This window comes from Notolepis coatsorum (genome assembly GCF_963971535.1).
Source record: "Notolepis coatsorum genome assembly, chromosome: 6".
In the NCBI taxonomy this organism is placed as follows: Eukaryota; Metazoa; Chordata; class Actinopteri; order Aulopiformes; family Paralepididae; genus Notolepis; species Notolepis coatsorum.
The window spans coordinates 95,423,297-95,450,252 of record NC_140170.1 but is presented as its reverse complement, the minus strand read 5'-3'; the positions used below and the strand labels follow the sequence as shown (position 1 = coordinate 95,450,252).

Genomic DNA, 26,956 nt, shown 5'->3' with positions numbered 1-26,956 from the left:
GTTCAGGGGGAGTTGGACAGGTCTGGTTCAGGGGGAGTTAGGGGCTGTCTACACGAGCGCTGGGTTTAAAATAACCGTGATTGTATGTGCGCAGACAGGTCTGGTTCAGGGGGAGTTGGACAGGTCTGGTTCAGGGGGAGTTAGACAGGTCTGGTTCAGAGGGAGTTGGACAGGTCTGGTTCAGGGGGAGTTGGACAGGTCTGGTTCAGGGGGAGTTGGACAGGTCTGGTTCAGGGGGAGTTGGACAGGTCTGGTTCAGGGGGAGTTAAGACAGGTCTGGTTCAGGGAGAGTTGGACAGGTCTGGTTCAGAGGGAGTTGGACAGGTCTGGTTCAGGGAGAGTTGGACAGGTCTGGTTCATCAGTCTGTCCTCAACTAAGGAGGACAGACAGATGAGCGCTGCTGTGACGGTGGACAGCAGTACGAAAGCAGGAGAAAGAGCAATGCACTCCCGGATGACTGCAGGGGGGGGGGGCAGAGAAAAAGAGGGGAATGCTGCTTGTATTGACGGTGCTCATGCTCCGCTGATTAAAACAAGGTGTCAAGATTAAAGAGCTGCTCAATACACCAATTAGCTTGTTGGAATTTCACTTGTCAATTCAAAGATGGAGTCATTGAACGCCTTTCCCTTTATCGCCATTTACTGGTTCTTCCAAGTGACTATTATAGTAACGTCTCAATTTGGTTTGGGATGGATGCGTTTTATGCAAATGAGCACGCCTTGTTTCAGGAAACATCCATTCCGTCTGTGCTGCTTCGCCACTTAGTATTTTCATCACCTCTGTCCATATGAACATTACCACTGTGGCAGGGCTGTACAGTGCGAGATATATGTTGCACGTGCTACAGCAACATCTGTCTGTGCGATGAATGGATTTACTTTAGTAGCACTGGTGCGATAGGCATTCGGTTAATATCGATACTCTTATTTTGAAAATCCTGTGGCAACTCTCATTTCCGCCTACGCGCAGCTCCAGCCATAATATCTATGGCTCCGGCAGCTAGCAACGTTCGGTTCATATCGATACTCTTATTTTGAAAATCCCGTGGTGTCGTATCCGCTCGGCTCCACAGCACACAACAGTACTCGTCTCAGTAGTAGCAGTAGCGTCTGGAACACGCACATTGCAACATAGCAAGGCTAGTGTGCCTATTTCGCGACCCAAAACAAATCCCTGCTGTTTTATTCCGCAACGGGTCAAATGCATCTAACATGCTTTGCAATCCTCACCATTCCTTTATGACCACGTCGTTAGGGATGGGTACCTTTCACATTTGAACCGATACCGGTACCTGCGAATCGATACCGGTACCCAACGGTACCTTTTTTCGGTACTTTAGTCTCAAGAAATTTTATTTACCTACCTCAGTCGTAAAAAAAAAAAATCCAAACTTTAAATAACTACAATTTCAACAGTTTTCGGCTTGCCATTGCTCCGACTGCTTTGTTGTTGAATCAAGTCAAATCCTAGGTAAGCATATATTGTGCGTGTGAACGTTGACATCAAAAGTACCGAATTCAGTACCCATCCCTACACGTCGTGTTAAAGTCCGAAATTAATGTTACGTTAGCGTAAGCTAACAACAAGCTAACCTTGATCAGAGCCAGAGAGAACAGCAGAGTGGGAACTGGGAAGGAGGGGGGGTAGGCATTCTCCCTTCTGTGTGTGTGTGTGTGTGTGTGTGTGTGTGTGTGCGTTTGAAAAGATCAGATGAAGTCAGACAAGTATATTATATTGATAGTAAATGTACTGAGGGTGGACAGATAATGTTGATATTTAAACTAGGGCTGTTAGTTTATCGCGTTAATTAGATTAATTAATTACACAGCAAATTATCGCGTTATGAAAATTAACTCAAAATTAATTACAAAAAAAAAGTTTTTATTTTTTTTTATTTTTTTATAATATTTTTTTTGTATCTTATTCATTCCATAAGAATGTAGAATACACATTTACAGATGTTTTTTAATATGGTCCATTTGCATGTTCTTGGTATCTGATTCTAGGGACATCTATGAATCTCAGGGAATGTATTCCCAGTGTCAGAAATACTGTGGGCTAGATCCACAAAGAATGGATTGCACAGTGCAAGTTGCACCCTTACTTACAATTCATTATGAATTGAAAATGGGGGACCCTGATGTAAACAAGACGAAAGTCTTTCTCTGATCTGCATCCCCTTAACAATTGTGTGTATTGAGCCGTACTGTATTGTACCCATTCTGCAATCTGTTAATAACATTTTCATTCAATCACTCAATCTGCGCTGTGATTGATTGAATGAAAATTTTATTTTGAGTAAATTGTAATGAACCAAATGAGAATATCAATATTTTTTTGTTATCTTTGACTGTGAATAACACCATGCTCAAATTGACCAGACCTGAAAAATCTAAGCAAATTAATAGATGGAAGATGATCAAACAGAAGGTTTTGTAGATACAGTACTGAATTCTGCCATCCGGACACATGCAATTTGAAATATGATTATAGAATATCAGGCATAAAATGGTTATGCGATTAAAATGCGATTAATTAGATTAATTAATTACAAATCCTGTAATTAATTAGATTAATTTTTTTAATCGCCTGACAGCACTAATTTAAACATAAAAAATACAATACATAATTAATGTATTCATGATCATCATGCAACATAAAACAATGGACCTGTCTCAAAACCCTGCCCTCTTTTCTTGATCCTCCAATCACAGCTGTCGCTTACCTCTGACTTCCTCGTACAAACAAAGTTTGTACGAGGAAGTCAGAGGTAAGCGACAGCTGTGATTGGAGGATCAAGAAAAGGGGCAGGGTTTGAGACAGGTCTATTGCAGGAACGGTTTGGGAGGGGAAGGGTTTTTAGGTTGCGTGTTGTGAGTTCCAAAAAGATTTACTTAAAGTTTAAAGCTCAATATATCAAAACGTGGCACTTTAGTGAACAGGAGGTCTATTTGTATTAAAAACAATAGATTGTTTTTCATTTAAATGTCTGGAAGAGCTAAATAAATCTTTTTCAAATTATATTTGTTACCTTTTTTGAGTTGATCAAAATGTTACTGATTGTGTTAAATGGGCTTATGATATCGTCTCATATCGATTGCAGGCACCTGCATCGTATCGTATCATGGCAGATATCGGCAAATATCGTATCGTTGTCCAAATAATCGATATCGTATCGTGATGAAACTTGTGATTCCCACCCCTAGTAGAGTCCATACACCCAACACCAAATCCCATAATTCCTTACACGTAACGTGTCTGGCTGTGTGACGTCAACTTGTCAGCATGAAAATGACAGCCAAACATGGCACTGCAACTAAATAACACAAATACAATATGCACATTTGTGACTGTTACAAATATAACACGTTTTATACTTTTTTGGCCTTTTTTGGCCTGTGCTACAAAACTATCAACCTCTGTAGCACCAGTGCTATGTGCAAAAAAAGTTAACGTACAGCCCTAGATCATACTCTATGCTGATTTGATCCGTGAGCATTCATTCTGTCGACATACCTCAATGAGCGAGTATTATTATAAAACTTTTTTTAAAGATGTTTTTTTTTAATGCATCAAAATTAGGGCTGTCAAAATTAATGCTTTAACTCTGGAGATTAATTTAAATGATTTAAAGCGTTAAAAAAAAGTATCTAGATTAATCTATGGAGTTAAAAATGTTCAATATAATAATAAGAAAGCGGTCTAGCTGAGTCAATGTTGATGGTTTTGTTGAAATTTTGTATTTCACAGGAGAGAAACCGTATTCAAAGAAAGCTATTAAAATAGTCTTTGAATCTAAATATACTTTCTTTGTGTTGATTTTACATTAATTCCATGATTTTACTCAAGTAAATATCTGTTACAAGCTTCGGTTTAAGTAGAAAAATGCGGTTTTTAATCTAGATTAATTACAGAAAATTGAGAGATTAATAGTATTTTTTTTAATCTATTGACGGCACTAATTAAAATATAATCATACCACAGAACTCTAATTACACATTATACGCATACCGGTATATATACTAGGGGTGTAACGGTATACAGAAGCCACGGTTCGGTATGCACATCGGTTTTGGGGTCAGTGGGTCACGGCTTGGTACAATAAGAAAAAAGCAACAAAAATCCAAATGTATAAGGCTAGGTTTCTTTTCATTTATTTTTAACAGACAGTACTATAAGTTATACTTTTATACCTAGTTCACCTAGGCTTGCAGCGGTAGGCATGTTATCAATACTTGAGAGCAGAGCTATTTTATAGTCCCAGTACAGTAGCTTAACTCATTCAGCGCCAATCACGAATAAAGTCGGGTTAACTCGCCAACCGTTCAGCACCAATCACGAGTATAGTCAGGTTTTAATCGTTATTTCTTTTATTAGCTATATCCATTCATTTCCATCCATCCAGCCTGATGTTATCATTGGGAATGGGTCTGAGCTCGCAAAAGGGCAAATACCGCCGCCTACGCCTTCCAGCCGGTATTGCACTCTATTAGAAATGGTGTAGTTTATTTTCTGGGCCGATCTGAGCCGTGCGGGCGGGGTTTAAATACTCAGGCGAGGCAGGCCTTTACAACGATGGCATGGAACACTAATCCCATTAGTGTTCCATTAGTGGGTCATTTCATGTATGCACGAGGAAGGATCTAGCGTTGATTTCAGGAAGATTCGATAATCAGTCGAAAGATTACAACGAGTTTAGTGTATTCCACTAAAACGCTATTATCGCGTCTTTTCCTGGGATTACTAAGAATCACCAAAACTACTCATATTCAAAACGGTATAAAACGGAAATGTACAGATGAAAAAACAATCAGTTTCATGCATGGTGACTGGAAGCAACTCACTTGACAATCGACGGGTGTATTAGACCCATAGCTATGATATAAGATATATTTTAAGCACTCGCAAATCTCGCAGTCTCCCCATTGATTAAAGCGATGGCGTTCCAGCAGCTTGACTGGAGAGGAGCTCGGAGGACCAGTCCAGACCAGCAGCTTGACTGGAGAGGAGCTCAGAGGACAAAGTCCAGACCAACAAAAATATGTTGTCTTTTTTTCTCGTATCAGCTGTGAGGGAATGTCGTGCTGAAGAATGTTGGTTGGTGTGTGTGTTTCCAGTTAACATTATTGGGCGAACAAGAAAAAGACAAAAATGTTCAGCCTATTGTAATGACCCTGCTGTGTTACAAACGTATCATTCATTCATGGATTTTTTTCAGGGACACCTGTAGTAAAGGGGAGGGGAGGAGATGAGGAGAAACAGCCCAGTGCAGAGTGTGCAGTTGTTAAGTTGCTCTGTCTGCTTGTCATTATGCTTTTACCGTCTGCTCATCATTATGCTTTTACAAGCGTCAATGTTTTATTTATCATCTGAATTTGGCAATACAAGCTTAATATTCAACCTTAAAGATCAAAGTAAGCCTCTACAGATATCGAGCATAATTTTGTAAAATGTGCAACCCTAATTGTCGTATGGCTACATGTACCGAACCGTGACTTCTGCACCGTGAAGTCATGGGACGAATACACCCCTAATATTTGGTATTTCAAAATTAAACAGTATGCTAATAGCACCAGTTCAGAGAAAAAAAAGAGACCAAGCAAAGAACAATAGAAGGAGAATCATCAATAGCTTTACATTTCAATACACTTTAGTCAGTTGTATCTGCAGGAGCTGCAGGGTTAGGTTTTAAAAGGTAGACTAGTACCTTAGTTTCAGTCAGTTGTCTCTGCAGGAGCTGCAGGGTTAGGGTTTAAAAGGTAGACTAGTACCTTAGTTTCAGTCAGTTAGTTGTCTCTGCAGGAGCTGCAGGGTTTGGGTTTAAAAGGTAGACTAGTACCTTAGTTTCAGTCAGTTGTCTCTGCAGGAGCTGCAGGGTTCGGGTTTAAAAGGTAGACTAGTACCTTAGTTTCAGTCAGTTGTCTCTGCAGGAGCTGCAGGGTTAGGGTTTAAAAGGTAGACTAGTACCTTAGTTTCAGTCAGTTGTCTCTGCAGGAGCTGCAGGGCCTCAGAGTGTCCCTTCTCACTGTCGTGCAGGGTGGCCAGCTGCTCCTTCATCTCCCTCTGGAACACACACCCAACAAACACCACATCAACAACCATCCCCCAATATACGTAACGTAGACATTAGTGTACATGTATGTTTCATTAGCAATTATACCAGGAGATTAGTCTATGCGAAGCATCGGATGTTGGCCCCATATCAGGCTGAAATAGCATCTTGGGTATCAGAAAATGTCCCCATTACTGAAATCTGACACCAAGAGCCAAGTGTAATATGTCAGCAATGAATGCAAAGTAACTTGATTTGATTCTTTTTTTTGGCACAGAACATAGATCTCTCTAATGGATAACATTTTTATTATATTTGTATTGTTTTTGTCCAATGATCCCAAACTGATGGTCTATATCTATAGTATTCATTTGATTAGTACTCAGTCTTGGCAATGAAAAAGTGGCATCAGTACTGTAATAAGGACTCTCGGAAGACTAGCCCTCAAGCTAAAACATATCCAAATAAAATACAATCAAATGTAATCCATTGCAATGTACAATTTAATGGATCCTAAGTTGTCAGGCCTAATTACACAATATATTGCGTAATTATATTGTGTAACCCTAACAAATTATGATTCACCATTTGCTCAAAATTGGTGAATTTTTATGGTTGACTTTTTTAAAACAAATTAACATTTGATTTGAACCTGGTTTTCTCTTTAGCAGAACTTGTTGCTAAGGGAACCACTCCAAGTTCACTTCAAGGTTGTCGTCAAACAGCCTAGTCCTTCTGGCTCAGTGGGAGGTTCAAATGTCTCCCGGTACCTTTTACTGCTAAATGCGTTTTATAACTTATTGATTAAAGTGGGCCATATTAGCATAACAGCTCAGTGCGCTTGGGTGAAGGTCGAGTCTTGGCTACATACATTCATATATATATATATATATATATATATATATATATATATATATATATATATATATATATATATATATGAGATGTGAGAGAGAAGAGAGAGGATAAAGGAGAGAGAGAGAGAGAGAAGCATCTTTCTTATTCATTTAGTTGTACTCTGTATTTGTACATGTCCAATGACAATTTACTCTAATCTCTAATCTTTCACACGTGAACTGCGGACAATAGCCAGAGAATCAGGTGTTGGCATAATTGCCTGGAGTTGCCTTTTCACACACGTAGCACACAGCAGGCGATTCTCCATCACAGTCGTGTTCTCACATATGGAAATACTCTGAATAGTAGTGTTCTGTTGCCTCCGTTTAGCTGGTAATCTCCAGGCAGTATTTCAGAGAAAGTCTCATTCATGATGGTTAATGAGCATCATTGCACCTGTCACTTGAACCAGTGATTTGCACCGTGCTTCCCTAACAGCCCGTTCCCTATTCAGAATATAAATGTGAGGAACGGGAGGGTAGCCAGCCGGTACGTGTTGCAACGAGCAAAGCATTCAGTAACATTAGCGTCTGGAACGTCAGCTGAGAAAAATACCATTAAGGGAGGAAATAAATAAAATGTCAAAATCAAGCAGTGCATTTAGACTGTTTCCAATGTGTCTCACTGTTTTAACCGGCTCAGTGGCCTCGTGGGTAGAGTGTCCGCCCTGAGTTCGGAAGACTGGGAGTCATACCAAAGACTATTTAAAATGGTACCCATAGCCTCCCTGCTTGACAATCAGCATCAAGGGTTGGTTTGGGGGGAAGTCCTTGCGACATACTAGCGTCATGTCCAAGGGGTGTACTTGTACATCAAGCTGCCTCACGCTACGGAAACAGGAGATAGGCTCCTGCCCCATGTGCCGTTACGGCTCGAGAACCATTGGTTCTCAAAGGCAAACTTCACTGTTTTAATAACACATGTAGACATGACAATGAAAAGGGCATAAAACATATTTCACTATCTGCATTATATATTGCAGGCAGGGCATAGTTTATAATAAAAAAAAAAAAAACACTAGTAAATAACTATCTATCAGCATTATATATTGCACCATCTATCTGCATTATATATTGCACCATCTATCTGTATTATATATTGCACCATCTATCTGCATTATATATTGCACCATCTATCTGCATTATATATTGCACCATCTATCTGCATTATATATTGCATTATATATTGCACCATCTATCTTCATTATATATTGCACCATCTATCTGCATTATATATTGCACCATCTATCTGCATTATACTATATTGCATTATATATTGCACCATCTATCTGCATTATACTATATTGCACCACTGCCCCAGCACAGCAGTTACATTTTCGTTGCCGTCATTGTGTAAATAATCCTTCCTCTTCACCCTCAGATGTATTTATTCCTCCAGTTTCGCCCCAGTCGCATAATATAAATGTCATCAACACGCCCACTCGCTCACTGTGTGAATTCTGCAGACAGTGATCTCAGAGACAGTTGGTTACTACACCGATTTAGGACTACGGGTGGGCAGGGTAAACTCCGGTCTGAATCATTTGCACATCGCACGTACAGCCCCTCCGGGTAATGTGTAGATCAGGAGTCCAGTGCATGTGTGAAAGCAGCGCAGGTTTAGCTGGAATAAATAAAGAGTCTCTGGAGGAGGCCAACTCTGTCAGAGAAACTGGGTCTCACGCCTCCAGTCAGGCAAACCCCTGGCAGAACTGGCACATCTCAGCCACCTCCGAGCTCTCTCAGGCGGAAGGAGGACACTAGAGGAGCTGGCTGGGATGGCTGCTGTCAGGAACACTACCAAGCTTTACAAAGGTCTCCTGAGATGCACTGTGACATAAAGGTTTCAGGGCAACAGCATCAGGGCACATGCATGCCCTTCAGCAGAGCCTTGTATGGAGGAAAATAGCTCTTCAGCAGAGCCTTGTATGGAGGAAAATAGCCCTTCAGCAGAGCCTTGTATGGAGGAAAATAGCTCTTCAGCAGAGCCTTGTATGGAGGAAAAGAGCTCTTCAGCAGAGCCTTGTAGGAGGAAAAGAGCTCTTCAGCAGAGCCTTGTAGGAGGAAAAGAGCTCTTCAGCAGAGCCTTGTATGGAGGAAAAGAGCTCTTCAGCAGAGCCTTGTATGGAGGAAAAGAGCTCTTCAGCAGAGCCTTGTATGGAGGAAAAGAGCTCTTCAGCAGAGCCTTGTAGGAGGAAAATAGCCCTTCAGCAGAGCCTTGTAGGAGGAAAATAGCCCTTCAGCAGAGCCTTGTATGGAGGGAAAGAGCTCTTCAGCAGAGCCTTGTATGGAGGAAAAGAGCCCTTCAGCAGAGCCTTGTATGGAGGAAAAGAGCCCTTCAGCAGAGCCTTGTATGGAGGAAAATAGCCCTTCAGCAGAGCCTTGTATGGAGGAAAAGAGCCCTTCAGCAGAGCCTTGTATGGAGGAAAATAGCCCTCAGCAGAGCCTTGTATGGGAGAGAGCACAGCAGTGCAAAGAAGAAGTGTCCAGGTGCAGCTCCGCCCTTTGTGTATTCAATCTCATCAAACCTTTATTTGTATAGGCAGGTTAGTTAAGAACAAGTTCTTATTTTCAATAACGGCCTATTTGGGGGTAAAAAGCCCCCTAGGGGAAAGGGGATCAAATAAAATAAATAAAAATAAAACACAAAGGAACATTATTAAAAAGGCAGGACATACATACAGAGCAACAACTGAACTGAACAACAACAACTGACAGACAACAGAACAATAGTGGCAGCATGTTGTTAGCTCACGGAGAAGCAGCTACATGAGTGCTCTAGGGAGTTTGTTAAAGTTTCCTTAAACAATCAAATTGAAAGGGCGGCTACGTGGCGTAGTGGGCAAGGCGCTCGCCACGAAATGCTGGAGACGCTGGGCTCGTCAGTTCGAGCCCAGCGCTCCACATTTGCTTTCAGTTTAGCTGGTCGTCCGTACTAATACACATTGGCCGTATTAGGGGGTGGGAAACTGATGGGTGGGGATCGGGCGTTGTGGACAGCGACTCCTACAGGTCGGTTGGTGCGCCTGCGCAGTAGAATCAGGAAGTGTCGGGGGCAGCGTGAGCCTCCCACGCGTTACTCCTCGCCACTGAGAGATCGAGCTGCGCAGGTGAAAAGATGCGACTGCTGTTACCTCAAGTACCGGAGGGGACTTGTGCTATGTATGACTTAGTCCACATTGCAGCCGGCTTGTGGGAGGCAAGAAACAGCGTCCGTGACAGGGGAGGGTTGAATTGGATGATACGAAATTGGGATGGGAGAAAATATAGAAAAAAATGGGAGAAAAAGTGGATAAAAAAAAAACAATCAAATTGAAATAAACGTTTCCATATTTAAGGTTTTTTGTAGTGTGTTCCAGCTATCAGCTGCCGTGTACTGAAAGGAGGAACGGTCTTGTGAGGAGTTGGCATGAGGGGTGTTTACCAGGATATGTGTGGCTGATCGGGTGTGGTAATTGGGGAGTGGATGAGGGTGGACTAGGCGAGTAAGGTAAGGGGGAGTACGGCCTAGAAGTGTTTTATATACAAAGGCCAGCCAGTGGATGTTGCGTCTAATTTCCAGGGAGGGCCAGTTTACTAGGGAGTATAGCTCGCAGTGGTGGGTCCTGTAGGGGGCATTGGTAGCGAAGTAAATGGCAGAGTGATATAGGATATCCAAGTGCTCTTCTAGATCACCTTTACGGGCCAAGCGGTAGATTACATCACTAAAGTCAAATAGCGGCAGGACAGTCATCTGGACCAGGGTGAGTTTAGCAGATGTAGTGAAGGAGGAACGGTACCTATACAGAAAGCTAAGCCTTGCTTTGACTTTGGCCTGCAGTTTAGTTAGGTGTTCAGAGAAGGAGAGTTTGGTGTCGATCCACACTCCCAGGTATTTATAGGAGGTGACCAGTTCAAGCTTTTTGCCATCGGCGGCTACAATGGTGTCAGTCTGGGAGGCACCCTTGTGGCCGAACCACATAACTTTGGTCTTGCTGGTGTTTAGGACCAGGCAAAGGGCAGAGAAACCAGCTTGGATTTTTAGAAAGCTCTCCTGGAGAGTTTTCAGGACAGCATCCGGGGAGGGACCAGAGGTGTACAGGACTGTGTCATCAGAATAGAGGTGAATTAGAGTTTCCAGCGAACTGGAGTATGTTGTTTATATAGATGGAGAAGAGGATTAGAGCTAGTAATGAGCCTTGGGGTTTTCCGAAAGTATGTTGTAGATTTCTAGAAAGCTTGTGAGTTGTTTGCAAACTAGCCTCTCTAGCACTTTTGCTATACAGGGTAAAATTGAGATTGGGCGGTAGCAGTTGGGGTCAGTATCGTTTCCTCCTTTGAACAGGGGCCGTGCCAAGGCTGCTTTCCAAGCTGAGGGCAGTTCTGCTGTATGCAGGGACAGGTTACATAGATGGGAAATAGGTTCAACAATGATGGGGGCTGCAGTTCTGTAAAAAAAGGGGTCTAACCCGTCAAGGCCAGGAGGTTTCTTGGGGTCGAGTTTGCAGAGTACTTCTAAAACCTCTTTCTCAGTATATTCCTGCAGTGCACAACTGTGATGCGTGGCTGGACTAGGGGCACTAAGGTTGGATGGTGAGGCAGGTGGCGCTGTAGGGCTGAAAGGCAAGGGGTTGGATGGTGGGGCAGGGGGTGCCATGGACTCAAACAGGCTCCCAGCTTTAATAAAGTGATTATTAAAGGCCTCTGCCACACGCTCATTTCCAGTATTTAGTAGGGATGTCCGATATTATCGGCCGATATTGGCATTAAAATGCAATATGGGAAAATATCGGTATCAGTTATTAAAAAAATAAATAAATTAACATTTATTTTGCCTTTATTTACCCAGGCAAGCAAGTAAGAACACATTCTTATTTTATTTATTGTCAAAAGTATGCATAATGTTGTGTTAATTCCACAACAAGAGATATGTAATGTTAATTACCGGAAATTATTCCGTTTTTTGGGGGGGGGGAAACCCTGCATATCTCGGTATCGGTTGATATCGGTATCGGAAATTAAGAGTTGGACAATATCGGTATAGGTAAAAAAGCCAATATCGAACATCCCTAGTATTTAGCATATCCCCAGTTACTAGGGAGGTGGGCAGCTGGGAGGATGAGGGTTTGTTCTCCATCTCTTTAACTGTTTTCCAAAACCTGCTTGGGTTTGAGCTACTGAGACTAAACTGCTCTAAGTAACCAGTCTTGGTTTTGCGGATGGCCTCGGTGCATTTATTTCTTATTTGTCGAAAGGATAACCAGTCTTCATGAGATTTTGACTGACGAGCTCTACGTCAGATGGTGTTTTTGAGGCGAAGTTGTTTTGCTAGGTCGTGGTCGAACCATGGGCTGCATCTGTTTTTGATCCTCATTCTCTTCATAGGGGCGTGTTTGTTGACTATTTTGCTGAATAAGTCATTAAAGAGGGACCATGCGTTGTCAATGTCAGGGATTAGACTTATTCTGTCCCATTTAACATTAGCTAGGTCATGGAGGAAAGCTTGCTCATCAAACCTTTTCAGTAGTCGTCTGTGGGTGGTTAAGACAGGCTGTTTAGCTGTACCACCATTTCGGATGCAGGCAGTGAAACAGTGGTCAGTTGGTCACTCATATCGCTACAGAAAACACCAGATGTGTATCTATCAGGGTTATTTGTCAGAATGACATCAATAAGTGTGGCCTGGGTTTTTGGTGTTGTATCTGGTGGGCTTGGTGATCATTTGTGTGAGATTGAGGGAGTCCCATTGACGGAGGACTTGGGCAGGGGGTTTGAACATGTCCCAGTTTAGGTCACCCATTAGCACAAGCTCCGACTTGGTATAAGGGACCAGGTAGCAGGCTGATAGCAGGTAGCGCACTAGCAGGGGCAGAGGGGGGGCGGTAGCAGCCAGCAACCAACAGTGTGGAATTTTTGGTCAGCTGGATGGTGAGAATAAGAAGATCTAACTGTTTAGGAATAGATTTCCTGGTGGCGATGGAGCATTGGAGGTGTTCTTTGGTGAAGATAGCAACTCCACCAGATCTAGATGGCCTATTCTTGTCTAAAGACATTATACCCTGCAATGGCAATGGCAGAATCTGGCACGCTCTTCTTCAACCAAGATTCAGAAATTACCAATACCTGAGGTTTCGGAACTGTGTACCCATACTAGGGGTGGACGGTATGGTCTAAAATGTATATCACGGTATAATTTGAAGCATAGACGGTAACGGTATATATCACGGTATCATCGTTTTTGATAAAAAAAAATTTTTATTTGATATATATTTTTTTTATAAAATATATATATTATATAATTAGACTTGTACTGGTATTATCTGCGAGACATCGCCACCACGCAACAAGCTCCACTGTCTATGTGTACTCTAGTAGCCTCCAGCTACGGCCAGAATTCTCCGGAGCTGCACCTGGACCTATACTCGAGTAGCCTCGAGCAGAGCTACGGCCAGGATTCTCCGGCGCTGCACCTGGACCCTATTGTATTGGTATTATAACGTTAGCAAGCCCTCAGCTCGAATACGCATCGAATCAGTGTTATAAGACATTGATATCATGAGCTATCTGTAGCTACTGCATATATAACGTTAATACAACGCCTCAGTGAATTATTTAGTTCAATGGGACATTTCGTTTTGAACGGTGAACTAACTTGTGTTAACGTGAGCTAACAGGTAGCATACACGTCTCTAGTACTAGACTTTGTGGAGCGTTTGTTGATGTCAGGAGCTATCGGTAGCTGGCCGACTAGATACCGTTCGGTTAGACAATGCCCCATCATGTATTAAACTAAAAGTGAATAGTTGACTGGGTCATTTTGTAACGGTAGCTAAGCTAACGTTAGCTCAGGGAGACGCCGCCGTCCTCCCGTGTCCCGTCCCACTAGACTACTAGACCCGTGTTTACATGCGTGCGAGAGGGGCTGGCACGCCCACTGCGCGAAGCCTCCTAAATAACTTTTTCCAGTTCGCACATATCTATTATCTATGACTAATTCGATCTATTTTTAGGGGCAAATGCCAGTGAAATAGTCGCGCTGTGGTTACATGACGTCATTGCTATTTTAGAGCTGCACTACCGGTTACACGGTATACTCAAAATCCATACCGTAGAGCAAATTCATACCGTTTATACCGTATACCGTTTATACCGTCCACCCCTAACCCATACCTTTATCTGATCCATTTTGAGCCATAGGCTTCTAGCATTTACATGTAGGAAACCCATAGCTTTGCGAGAGCAAAAATCAGAAAAGGGCAGATCGTTCAAACCAGCGTTGGTATCAGGACATTGGTTAACAACAGCAGCACATGAAACAAGAGCTTGTGGGGCTAGGCACAGGACATGGATGAGGATGAACATGAATATTACCAGACATCATTAATAATAGCAGTACGGCAGAGAGTTAACCGAGAATTGTGATGTTTGCTCATAGCATACACATTTTTATCAGATGGTAGCAAAATCATTGCATGTAACAATTTCATGATATGGCATGACAGCAGTGGTAGGATAAAAAAGTAGTTCATATTGTTATGAGTCAGTCCAAAAGTTCTGGTTATCATTAGTGCGTCATTGTCTCTATTCAGTGCATAGGTACCGGCTGTTTCCCCGCTGGGTACCAGAGCCCTTAAGCGTGTTGGTAACATTGCACAGTGTTCACGCGCAAGAGGGGAGAATGCAATGAAAATTTCAACTATAGCATCCAGTATGTTTCGTTTATTCGGATCCCCATTAGCCATTGCCACAGGCATATGCTACTATTACTGGGGTCCACACAAATCAATACAATACAATACATACTAGGGATGGGTACCTTTCACATTTGAACCGATACCGGTACCCGTGAATCGATACCGGTACCCAACGGTACCTTTTTTCGGTACTTTAGTCTCAAGAAATGTAATTTACCTACATCAGTCGTAAAAAAAAATCCAAACTTCAAATAACTACAATTGACAGTTTTCGGCTTGTCATTGCTCCGACTGCTATGTTGTTGAATCAAGTCAAGTCAAGCCTAGGTAAGCATATAATGTGCGTGTGAACGTTGACATGAAAAGAAAAAAGTAAAAAAAAAAAAAAATAATAAAAAAAGAAATTAATAAAAAAAATATTTTTTTTTATTTTTATTTTTTTTTTTGGTTTCTCACTTGATTCGATACTCGGTAGTACCGACGTGTTTCGGTTCGGTACCTCAAAAGTACCGAATTCGGTACCCATCCCTAATACATACAATACAATAAAACAATACACCTCAATAACACATACAAATATTATATAATAAAATATCTAAGTTCACCAATCACACATACCCATCTACTCAATCATGTTTCAAGGCATATATATGTTCACTTAAAGTACAACAATACATCTCAATACAACATACAAATCTATTAAAAATCTAAGTTCACCAATCACACATACCCATCTTCTCAATCACCCACTATGTTTACTTAACCATTCTTTCTTATATGATTTTTAAGGTGTTTTTTAAATGTCTGTTTTTCTTCAATGCTAGTTAATGCAGGTGGTAAAAAATTCCATGGAGTCATGGCTCTATACATCACAGTCGTTTTCATTGCATTTGTTCTTGGCATATTTATAGTACATCTTTCCATTGACACATGCCTGGTGGAGTAACCGTCTGTTGATTGTGAATTGCATCTTGTCATATACAGTAGACAAGCAGGTTTTTTGTTCTTATATATATATATCTAAAAAACACTATGTTTGACCTTTTCCTACAATTCAGAGCAAGGCGCGCTGCTTTGTTCTGTGTCATTTGTAGTTTTCCCAGTTTTTCTCTTCCAGCACTTCCCCAGATCACCGGACAGTAATCCAGATGTGAAACCAGGGGAGGAAACTAACTTTTTGGCTTACCAGCCAACTGGCGAGTATCTGATTTTTTTTACCAGCCAAACAGATTTTTTACCAGCCAAAAAAAATTGCTAATTGTGATAATTACTTCTTTCGTCTAAATTGATTTTCAATCATAGTAATAATCACACCGTGTCTCTACTCTTTAAAATATTTATTAGCATAAAACATTAATAACAGTGTCTCTACTAGGGCTGGGCGATATGGCCAAAAACGTTATCGCGATAAAATTATAAAATTATTTTCATATAACTCGATATCGATAATTATCGTCGATATAATGTCCGTCAAGTTTAATTAACTTCTTATGCCCGGCGCCGATGGACGGGCTATTAATAGCATAGATATATATAATAGACTTGTTTTGCTGCTGCGAATGTTGATGTCGTCATCAGTCCGCGCACGTTAGCAGTTAGCCGACAAGCGGAGTATCTCATGACAGACAATGTACTAAATATTACCCTAAAATACTCTCTTCCGCCCCAATATATTGAAACGACGTCCACTGTATACCCCACACTACTATAAACGTGGCCTCAGAATTCACGACACACATACTCGGCACGTAAATATATAAAATAGTGCCGCGCAAGCTAGTTATCGTAGCCAGCCTGTTGTGTCTAAGCGATGTATTCCATGACAATGTAATAAATATTACCCTAAAATACTCTCTTCCGCCCCAATATATTGAAACGACGTCCACTGTATACCCCACACTACTATAAACGAAACGTGGCCTCAGAATTCACGCCACACACATACTCGGCACGTAAATATATAAAATAGTGCCGTGCAAGCTAGTTATCCTAGCCAGCCTTGTTTACTACTAGAGTCCTACCTCTCTACCCAGAGGTGCACCGCGGGTCTCCTTCACTGTCGGCCATCTCCTTCACTGATTGGTTGTTAGTGCGTGTGCTGATATCCAAGCTTGGAAAATCGATATATCGAAACTTTGCGACCACGTTTCATGTTTATTTCGAGGAAATAATTTATCGCGATAGTTATCGTTATCGTTTTATCGCCCAGCCCTAGTCTCTACTCTTCACAATATTAGCACAATGAAAGAGGGATCTATTCTGGACTGGGTTGGGCTGAACTGGGCAGTGAAAGATGCTGGGTTGGACTGGGTTGGGCAGTGAAAGAAAAAAACCGAAGTATGTTGTGAAGTGTATAGATAGATGTGAAATGTATAGATGTAGCAGTACTGTCTATCTGTATGTCGTGTATGTCATAGGTTATGATGAATTGAAAAAGGGGGACCCTGATGTAAACAAGACGAAAGTCTTTCTCTGGTCTGCATCCCCTTAACAATTGTGTGTATTGAGCCGTACTGTATTGTACCCATTCTGCAATATGTTAAAGTTTTCAATCAATCAATCAATCAAGTTAACTTTGAACCTCGGTTGTCAAGCTGCGTCAATGTTGTGTATGCATCTGGGTAGGCATCACAACGGTGTTCACTGTGCCTTTAAGACGGCACGGTGGTCTTACGACAGTGCTGTGAAGTACCGTCAAGTGTTGCGGTAACGTCAGTTGGGTTGGTGTGCTGTTGTGCACTGGTTGAGCTAGCCCCTTTCGTGACTGCGATGTGCAAGCCAGGGGCTTTTGAGCATGAAATAAAATGTCTAACCTTACGTCGTAGTCCGGTGCTTTTTTGGAAACAATAGTCATAACAGATACACCTAGCTAACATGGGGCTGGCTGCTTTGAGCACACACACGCGCACACGGGGCTAACGTTAGCTAGCAAGCAGCTCTATAGCTAAAACGCTAACTAGAAGCTAACCACTGTATACAGTTCCAATAGACTAACATTACACCTCTGTGATTTAAATGTGTCCTTAGTAACTTATACTAGAGGGTTGTACAGTACTAGGGTTGGATGCAGTTCCCCGTTGGTCGGTCTGTCTGTTTTCCATCTTCTGCTGTGTTTAACGTTATCCGTTTGCGAGTGCTCCCTAGATTGATGGCCAGTACTGCGGGAACTTTTATTAAACATTCTATATGTTCGTGGGTTGGCCAGTACTGCGGGAACTTTTATTAAACATTCTATATGTCCGCGGGTCTTGTGCAGTGCTCTCATGGCGCTGTCAACAAAGCGAGCACTCAGAAGACGCGCACCGTTTGCCAGTGCAGTGATTGCAGAATGTTTTTTTCGTTTTGTATACTCGCCAGACTGGCGAGTGGTCTTCATGAATCACTCGCCAAACTAGAGCTGCCGCGATTACCGCATTACCGCGGTATCGCTGTTACATCACGGCCACCGCAGAGTAGGCTGAATACCGCATCACTGCTGTTTTTTATAATAATAATAATAATAAAGTACCCTCCTCTCGTTGGGCTTGCGGCTCTGCAGATATACCCTACTCCTCTATCGAGGTTCCAAGCGACCCTATTGGGTACCAGAAAAGTCACGTGAAACATTGCAGACCACTGATTGGTCAGAAGAGAGACGCGTCACACGTTGGAGCGTCCTGCAGTTTTTTACGTCCTGAATGTCAGCCATTGATCAGAGATCATCACAATACGGCTAATAACGTTAGCTTTAGCTCCCCGCCAGAGTGGACTACCATCGCTCCTCAGGAGTACTAAACGAGACATAATGATTTTACTGTCTGCAACGAATGTTATAATAAAAGCCCTTCGTTCTATACACTTGTCTGATTGAAAACTTTATTAACAGACCGCAGAATGGGACAACTCAGCACGCTCTGAGCAAAGAAAGGAACTGAGATATGAATAGAGTATTGCTTGCCTTGCTATGGTCCGGTAAATACGCTGATGTTATTGAACGTATAACTATATAACGTTAATGCCACAAAACGAATGCCTTTATTATAAAGTAGTAACTTTATAGTAATAATAATAAGAAAGGGTCGGTCGTTATCGGCCGATAATCAGTATAAATATGCGATCGGGGAATTCCGATAATTAGTCATATTCGCCGATCGCGGAAACTGATCAAGTGGATATCTCACTCACTTGTCTCAGACGCACAGGACCTGCAAACTGCTCCTCCTCCCTAGCCCCGCCCGTACCCGTGTAGAGTTTGTAAACACAGAGGAGGCGGACCTCCTCTGCTGAGTCTAGATAGTGCATTCGACCTGAGCTAACGTTAGCTACCTAGCTATCGTTACTGTTTAAACAAAATTACCCAGTCAACTATTCACTTTTAGTAGGCATTGTCTAACGGTATTTAGCCGGCTAGCTACTGATAGCTCCGGATATCAACAAATGCCCCAGGAAGTCTAGTAGTCCATGTTGATATCTCCGTTAGCTTGCGTTAGCTTGCGTTAGCTGACGTTAGTTCACAGTTCAAAACGAAATGTCCGATTGAACTAAATAGTTGTCTTAACGTCATCTAGCCGGCTAGCAGTAGCTACAGATAGCTCCTGATATCAATGTCTTATAACATTGATTGAATGCGTATTCGAGCTGAGGGCTTGCTGAATGTGAAATGACCAAAGCATAACGTTACCAATAGGGTCCCGCTGCAGCGCCGGAGAATCCTTTTTGGAGCTGGAGGCTACTAGAGTACACACAGACAGTGGAGCTGTTTGTAGATAGCGAGCATTTTGACTTGTTGCGTGGTGGCGATGTCTCGCAGATAATACAAGTACAAGTCTAATTATATAATATATATATTTTATTAAAAAAAAAAAAAAATTATATAAAAAAGGGTTTAATTTCTTTTTAATCAAAAACGATCGGTATCGGATCGGTATCGGCCGATATGGCTCACGACGATCGGTGATCGGTATCGGTGGCAAAAAACGTGATCGGGGCATCCCTAGTCGGGGGGGTAACCACCCCTGCCCGCGACACCGAGTGAAAGGCGCACGACCAGAGGGGAAACTTCGAATCAGTGTTTCACTTTCAATAACTAATGCGTGCTTGCCGAATCCCAAACAATATTCATGCTGCAAAGTCATCCTCTAAAGATAGACATTTAGACTAGAGGCAGGCTATATGCTATAAAGAGTAGACTACTACTACTAAAAAAAAAAATGCATTCAAACTTTTTTTTTTTTTTTGTGTGTAATAACCGCGGCGGTAGGAAATATTTTGCAAATTTGTGCGGTAAGGAAAACATCAATACCGCGGCAGCTCTACGCCAAACGTAAAAAATACTCTAATTTGGCGAGTAAAGTGGCCTAATTTCCTCCCCTGATCAGAGCCTGGATAACATGGATCACTGACTCTTTGAATTCTCTGAATTCTGCACATCTTCTAATTAACGCCAGCCCTCTCCCCATTTTTTTTGTTATGTTATTTATATGCGTTGACCAGCTCAGATGACTGTCCAATGTTATACCTAGTAGCTTTGCTTCTTCTACCTGTTCAATTTCAGTTCCCCCATCATTATTTTTTATTTTGGATGAGCAATTAGCATATGGTGAGAACCCATTAAAATACACTTTGTTTTTGCTATGTTTAAAACCATTCTATTCGCTCTAATCCACTCTTCTACTTTTTGTAGCTCTTTATTTAGTGCCACACCCAGATCTTCCACAGAGGAGGACGCCATGTACAGGGTTGTATCGTCCGCATATACAGTATAGCCACCTTCAGGCCTGTGTGTGTAGGGCTGGGCGATATGACGATATTATATAAATATCGGGTACAGTTCATTAACAATACACTTTTTCAACGTATCGTGGATATCGTGATGTTTTGCCCAATAGGATTGTGTCGCGTCAATCTGGTCCACACGTTACTCGTTCATATCTCAGCCCGTGTTGAGATATGCCCATTCCGCGGTCTGTTAATAAAGTTTTCAATCAGACAGATGTATGGAAAGGCTTTTATTATAACATTCGTTGAGGTAAAATCATTATGGCTCATTTAGTCATCCTGTGGTGCACTGGTCTCCTACTAGTCGGTCGCGGGGAGCTAATGTAAGTAGCTTTGTTGATGTCAGCACACCGGACATTCAGGAAGTAAAAAACTAATAGAGCTTGCCGATTGGTGCTAAGAACAGCAGGGCGGGTGCAAGCGGTGTGACGTAATTGGCAGACTCGACTGTCAATCAAAATTATTCTGTTGTCCGTCAGAATGAATGAATGAAAACGTTATTAACATATTGCAGAATGGGTACAATACAGTACAGGAGGATGAAGACCAGAAAAAGACTTTCGGCTTTTTTACATAAGGGTCCTCCATTTTCAATTCATCAAAACATTTAGAGACATACAAATATATAGTAGTTTCATAAAAATGCTAAAATGCTATTGATTGATTGATTGATTTAAAACTTTATTAACATATTGCAGAATGGGTACAGTACAGCTCAATACATACAATTGTTAAGGGGATGCAGACCAGAGAAAGACTTTTGTCTTGTTTACATCAGGGTCCCCCATTTTCAATTCATCATATTTCATATCTAAATCATATAATATCTCATTGCTAAATATATGCAATATATTATAATCTAATAATCCAATAATCTAAATCTAATATATAATATAAAAAATGCTAAATGCATGGGTATTTTATTTTGTCTTTAATGTTAGCTTGCAAACTCAAATACTGTCTTGGTAAGCCTCATAATGAATCGTTTGGGGTAAAAAAGAAAAACATCGTGATGTGTATCGTGTATCGCCGAAAGGTCAGAAAATATCGTGATATCATATTTAGGCCATATCGCCCAGCCCTATGTGTGTGTCAGTGTCACCTTCCCTGTGATCCAGAAGGACAACAGCTCCGCCCTGGACGCAGCTGCAGTGCAAAACCTCTGAATGGAACCGTCAGCTTTGCAAAGTCATTAAAACAGCTGTCACTCAGCAACCACACTGAGAGGAATACCAAAGCAGCTTTACAGCATCAGGAAAACATATATACTAATGGGAATATGATTCCAACTGCCCAATTTAAGTGCTAAAGCTAGCATCCAGTTCAACCTACCAAGGCAGAAAGCCAATGTGGTATGAGGACCTCGTAGCCTATATGAAACAGAAATACTGCATCTTTGACAATGGAAAAGGAATAAACGCTTTGGAAGATGAAGGGCCGGTGATCGCAGAGAGAATATAAATATACAGTGCGTATTAGGATGGGAATAATAGCCAGGCTGTTCTCTCTCTCCATCCTTTATCTCTATTCTTCACGTAAAAGCACGGCAACAGTGATGCCTGCACTTACATTCTCAGAGACACACATTATTCTCAGAGACAACCAACCAGAGTTATTACTCATCACTGTGGCTCATCCATGCGACATGGAAAGGTTGACACGAGGCTGAGACTCTGAACCGTTTCCGATGCCGCAATGTTATTGGTTATGAGACATGACTTGTCGGTGAATGAAAGCGGTCAAAGCGTGTTTGTGACTGAGTGAATGAAGTGGCAATAACCGAGATGACAGCTAGCCTACTTGTCAAAAGAAAGTGCACACGTTTCTCTAGGGCTGACCCCGATTAGTCGAATAGTCGACTAATCGATCGAAAGGAGCCGTAGTCTACTGCCAACTTTTTTTTTTTTTATCATTCTTTCCAAAAGAAAAGAGGCGTAGAAGCGTGGCTAACGCTAATGGCACGCATACCAGAGAGGCTAACTGCCTAAGAAAACAGGCACAGAGGCACTGAAAGAGGATTTCACCCATCTAATGAACACACTAGACAAATATCAAGATGTATCCATCAGTGGACCAATTGCATGCTTTCGCAGAGGACAAGAAGCCTTCCGTCGGCTCCTTCAGACATTAAGCACCCCCACACAGCCCAAATGGAATGCATAAAAAAAAATGTAAAAAGAATTTCAATATATATATATATTTTTTGTCGACTAATAGTCGACTATCTGCAAATTCTGGCGACTACAAGTCGACTATACATTACAAATCCTTAGTCGGGGACAGCCCTACGTTTCTCATGGAAACCATGCCACTGAAAATCATGCTGGCTACAGAGAGGAACAGCGAAAGACTGACTGCTTCATTTTATTAAACATGACAGGACAGCGTCCGTCCCGCTCTACATCTATTGGGACAGATTTATGAGGAGTGCAAGCCAGTACAAAGCATAATGGTGGCAAAGACATGCCTGTTGGACAGAATGAGGACCACTGAACAAACAGTGCAAGGCGACGTCGGGGAGCCTACTGTACCTGTAGAATTACATGTAGAATTCCACAAACAGATCAGATTGTACTAAAGAAAAAGGATAAAAAAAGGTTTTTTAGCACTCTTGTATTGAAATTGTAAAGAATTTTAAGTATTGTGTGATTTATTTGTGTGAAGGGCGGACTAGCAAAGTAAGATTTTCATTGTACGGCACTGTTTAACTGTGCACATGACAATAAACAATCTTGAATAGTTACTAGGTTTAGTGTAGTTGATGCTCACTGCAGTTGATGCAGATATCTAATGAAAGGAGTGGGCCGTCCTGACGTTGCAGGGCTCGGCCCGGCTACTGGACACGTGTTGGACCTGGTGCTTCTACTGCTAGAGCTCACTCGTTGCACCTTGTGTGTTCACTTTATTTAATTAAATGTTTTAATTTGTACATAATTTTTTTTTTTTACACATTTGCGTTATAAATATCCGGTTAATTTAAAATAAGTGGTTAGCCGGCACAGTGCACACCCCTAGTGCGTATATATAATATGTCCCGATCGGTTTTTCTGCCCCAGAGTTCTGATCCGATATTAGTATTTTCCTAGATAATATAGCAGCACAGTGCACACTTCAAGTATATCAAAGTTAGTAAAACCATTTCAATGTAGGTAAGATATTCTTGGTAAGTGAATAGTTTTGCTTAAAGCCAACATCACTGCTTTCCCTTAATGGTTTTCATTTATATATTTGAACAAAAAAGAATCAGAATTTATTAAGTGGACTTCATACTGTAGGTCCTCATGCCAAATGTGTTAGTAAGTAACATAATATGAACCCAGGTGTGAACAGGTGTTGCACGTACATGTCTGGACATGGCTGACCTCTTAACTGACCTTTCTCCTCATGGTGACATCATGGCCTTGCATGTCCTCCCAACCCCACCCCATTACCCTTCCTCCACACCCCCTCCTCCCCACCATTATTTCAGTCCCCTAATCCCACACCCACACACACACACTCCATCTACCCTCCCTACCACCATCCCTATCACACCACACTGCTCCAGGCCACTGTAGATTTTATTTGGGGTTTATCCACATTCATATAAAAAACTATTTCACACTATACTATATATATGCATCAGGCCAGGGTTATTATATATTTTTTATTTTTCATAGGCTTTATATTTATTCTGTTTGTTTGTTCTCAGTCATTTCAGTTAGTATCCAGAGGGGGTTTGCTTTCAGTATAGTTTTTATCGTTTATGGTTTTCAGTTTCAGCATTAGTTTTATATAATATGGCTGGCAGGGACAGGTTTTGAGAAGTTCAGAATAGGTATTGTGTAATACAAGCACATCACTTTGTGAAGGCAACTGACTCACAGTCTCAATGAACATGTTAAAGGAAAACTCCAACATTTTGGGAAATTAGCTTATTTACATTGTCCTACAGTACTGCATGCACAGAGAATCAATCAATCAATCAGATTTATTTATATAGCACATTTAACATGACACGTGTCAACCAAAGTGCTGTACAGAGGGTAGATAAACATAGATACATATAGACAACAATCACACTCCGTTTTATGGGAGGGCACACAGGCAAACGCATACAGAAAAAGGTATGTATCTTCTTGTCTAACTCCAGGGTAGATGGCAAATAAGCAAATTTCCCAAAATGTTGGAGTTTTCCTTTAACTAATGACTCCTCATGCTTGCTGTGTTGACAAATTTGAGCAAATAGACAACGGGCCTCATTCACGAAGCGATATAAGAACAGATTTCGTTCTTAACTAGAGAGAGCGAGAGAGAGAGAGAGAGAGAGATGTGCCATCCAGTCTGACTTGGAGCATGCACTGTACTACCGTATGCGCACTGGCAGCCAGGCTTTTATGCGGATATATTCAGACGCTAGATCTATTTGCAGAGCCAGATGAGTGGCTGCTTAACCGTAAACCGGTATTTCCCAACCTACTGTGCGATTGGCTCTTGACAAGCGCACAGGCCAGGGCTCCAGACTAACTTTTTCCACCACCGTCCCAAATTCTTTTTTAATTAAAAATAATTAACATACATTAAACTGGTAAAAATAAATGCTTTTGAAATGTAAAATAATAAATCACATTCAGCCTATGGATTTCATTTGTCCTACATAATGCACGTTGCGAGCGACACCTGTTTGAGCTGCGGGATACAAGCGTTCACGAGGAAACTGAGCGCTGGAGTAGAAATGGGCCGGATTTCCAGAGCTGTGAACACAGTGAAGATGTATATAACAACTCACATCCAAGCTCTTCTTGAATGGTTTAAAAAGTATTTCCCCAAGGAAATCAAGCGACCGAACCTAAGACAGTGTTTCAGTCCAAGCATGCAATCCAGTGTTTCAGTCCAATCTTATTTATTATTTATATATTGTATTCAACTTTGCCCTGGCACTGCCATGTTGCCACTGATAACATCTGGTGTCTTTGTTAGTGGGAAGACTGGCAATGCAAGCGGTTCACCAGTGTATTGTAATCTGGTGTACATATTGGTGATTTTGCGCAAGCTCCCACGTGCACTGAGAGGATGGCCAGTAGGCCTACCGTGGGAATTTTTATTAAACATTCTGATATTTTCGCGGGTCTTGTGCAGTGGTCTCGTGCCACTGTCAACTAAGCGACTGACCGTGGCACGAGACGCGTACCGATTGACAGTGATATGCGCACTGACAGTTTGGCTCGGGACGACGGGACAGTGTCAAGTGGTCCGCACACAGCGGGCGATTTTTGCCAGGCGACCGATTTTTTAAGCGAAGCGACCGACAGAATTCTATCGCCTCCATTGTTATGAATGAGACAGCCCACACGGCAGGAGATTTTGAAGCGACGGTCGCGCAGCTATTTGTCGCCTGGCAAAAAATCGCCTCGATCCAATTTTTTTTAGGCGACACAGCAAGGACAATGAGGAAATAACATGACTTCTACAGTAGAAGTAGTACAGAAGTTCTACTGGTGTATCATTTGTATACCATTAATGTATCAATACATTCATTGATCAATAACCTACGTATTATTACCATGCTACTTATGTTAATTATTATTAACAGGAACAATTTAAATAAATAACGTTAGTTGGAGAAGCTATAGTGGCCGCTTGTCATTAACTAATAAACGATGCACCTACTAGATGTTTTTATACTCTAATAACAAAATAAGTTGTGGATGTTGACAGAGTTTAATGTCCAGGCTGCAGCTGATGTAGTTTATAAGGTTTATTGTCCAAAGAAAATGATGGCTGAGAACAGAACAGCGTCTTCAGTGAAAAAACATTCTCTCTCAGCTGCATAACAATACTTGTCCAATCTGTGCCTAGTGAACGTATTGTAGCGATCAGTCATGCGGTAATGTCAGGAAGAATGAGGAGAGGTTGTATTCGTATAGGTGGTTTAATTCCAGCTCAATATGGGTTTTACAGGTTAATACTTAACTCGTAATGCACAACACAGCTACCTGCTAATACGCTCGCTTCACGACAACCTAACATCCGGTCCGTCCTCCTATATCTCCCTCCGGGGGGAAACAAATAACCACACCCCCAGCTAAACAGAGCGACACATATAGCTTAAGCTTATTATACCTGAACGGTCGGCTCTGGTGTGCGGACCACTTTAGTCTCGAGCCCTGGCACAGTCGTTCAGTCTTGACAAAGCCTACTTTGCTGGAACGATTCATTTTGCACGTACTGTATACAGTACATGTGTGTGTGTGTGTGTGCGCGCGCTGTGGGAGTAAAGATGGGAAAGATGGGAAAACAGCGTGGCAGTCAATGAGTTAACAGATGGTTAACTGATCGACTGCCACGCTGTTTTCATATCTTTACTCCCTGGCACCAGCGTTATTGACCATTTTCACGATGTTTGCGGACCCATCGTATATTCTATATTATAGCTATGGAGACAATAGTATGGCTCATTTGACAGGCACGTTTTACGAAGCTGCGATCGTTACCAAAAGCATGTTTTAGGTTCGGTAAAATACGACGCTGTGATCAATACAAAAGCATGTTTTAGGTCCCACTAAGACTAGTGTTTACAACAGCCACGGGTGTGGGA

At 41.7% G+C, this 26,956-nt stretch overlaps 1 protein-coding gene across 1 annotated transcript in view; it reads right to left on the bottom strand.

Moving 5' to 3' along the window:
• Positions 1-26,956, bottom strand: part of trim62.1 (tripartite motif containing 62, tandem duplicate 1) — a 150,731-nt gene that overhangs the window by 60,920 nt on the left and 62,855 nt on the right. Inside the window, exon 3 of the mRNA XM_084316803.1 lies at positions 5,969-6,064. Coding sequence (XP_084172929.1) covers positions 5,969-6,064 — 96 coding nt within the window. The remainder of the gene's footprint in view (positions 1-5,968; positions 6,065-26,956) is intronic.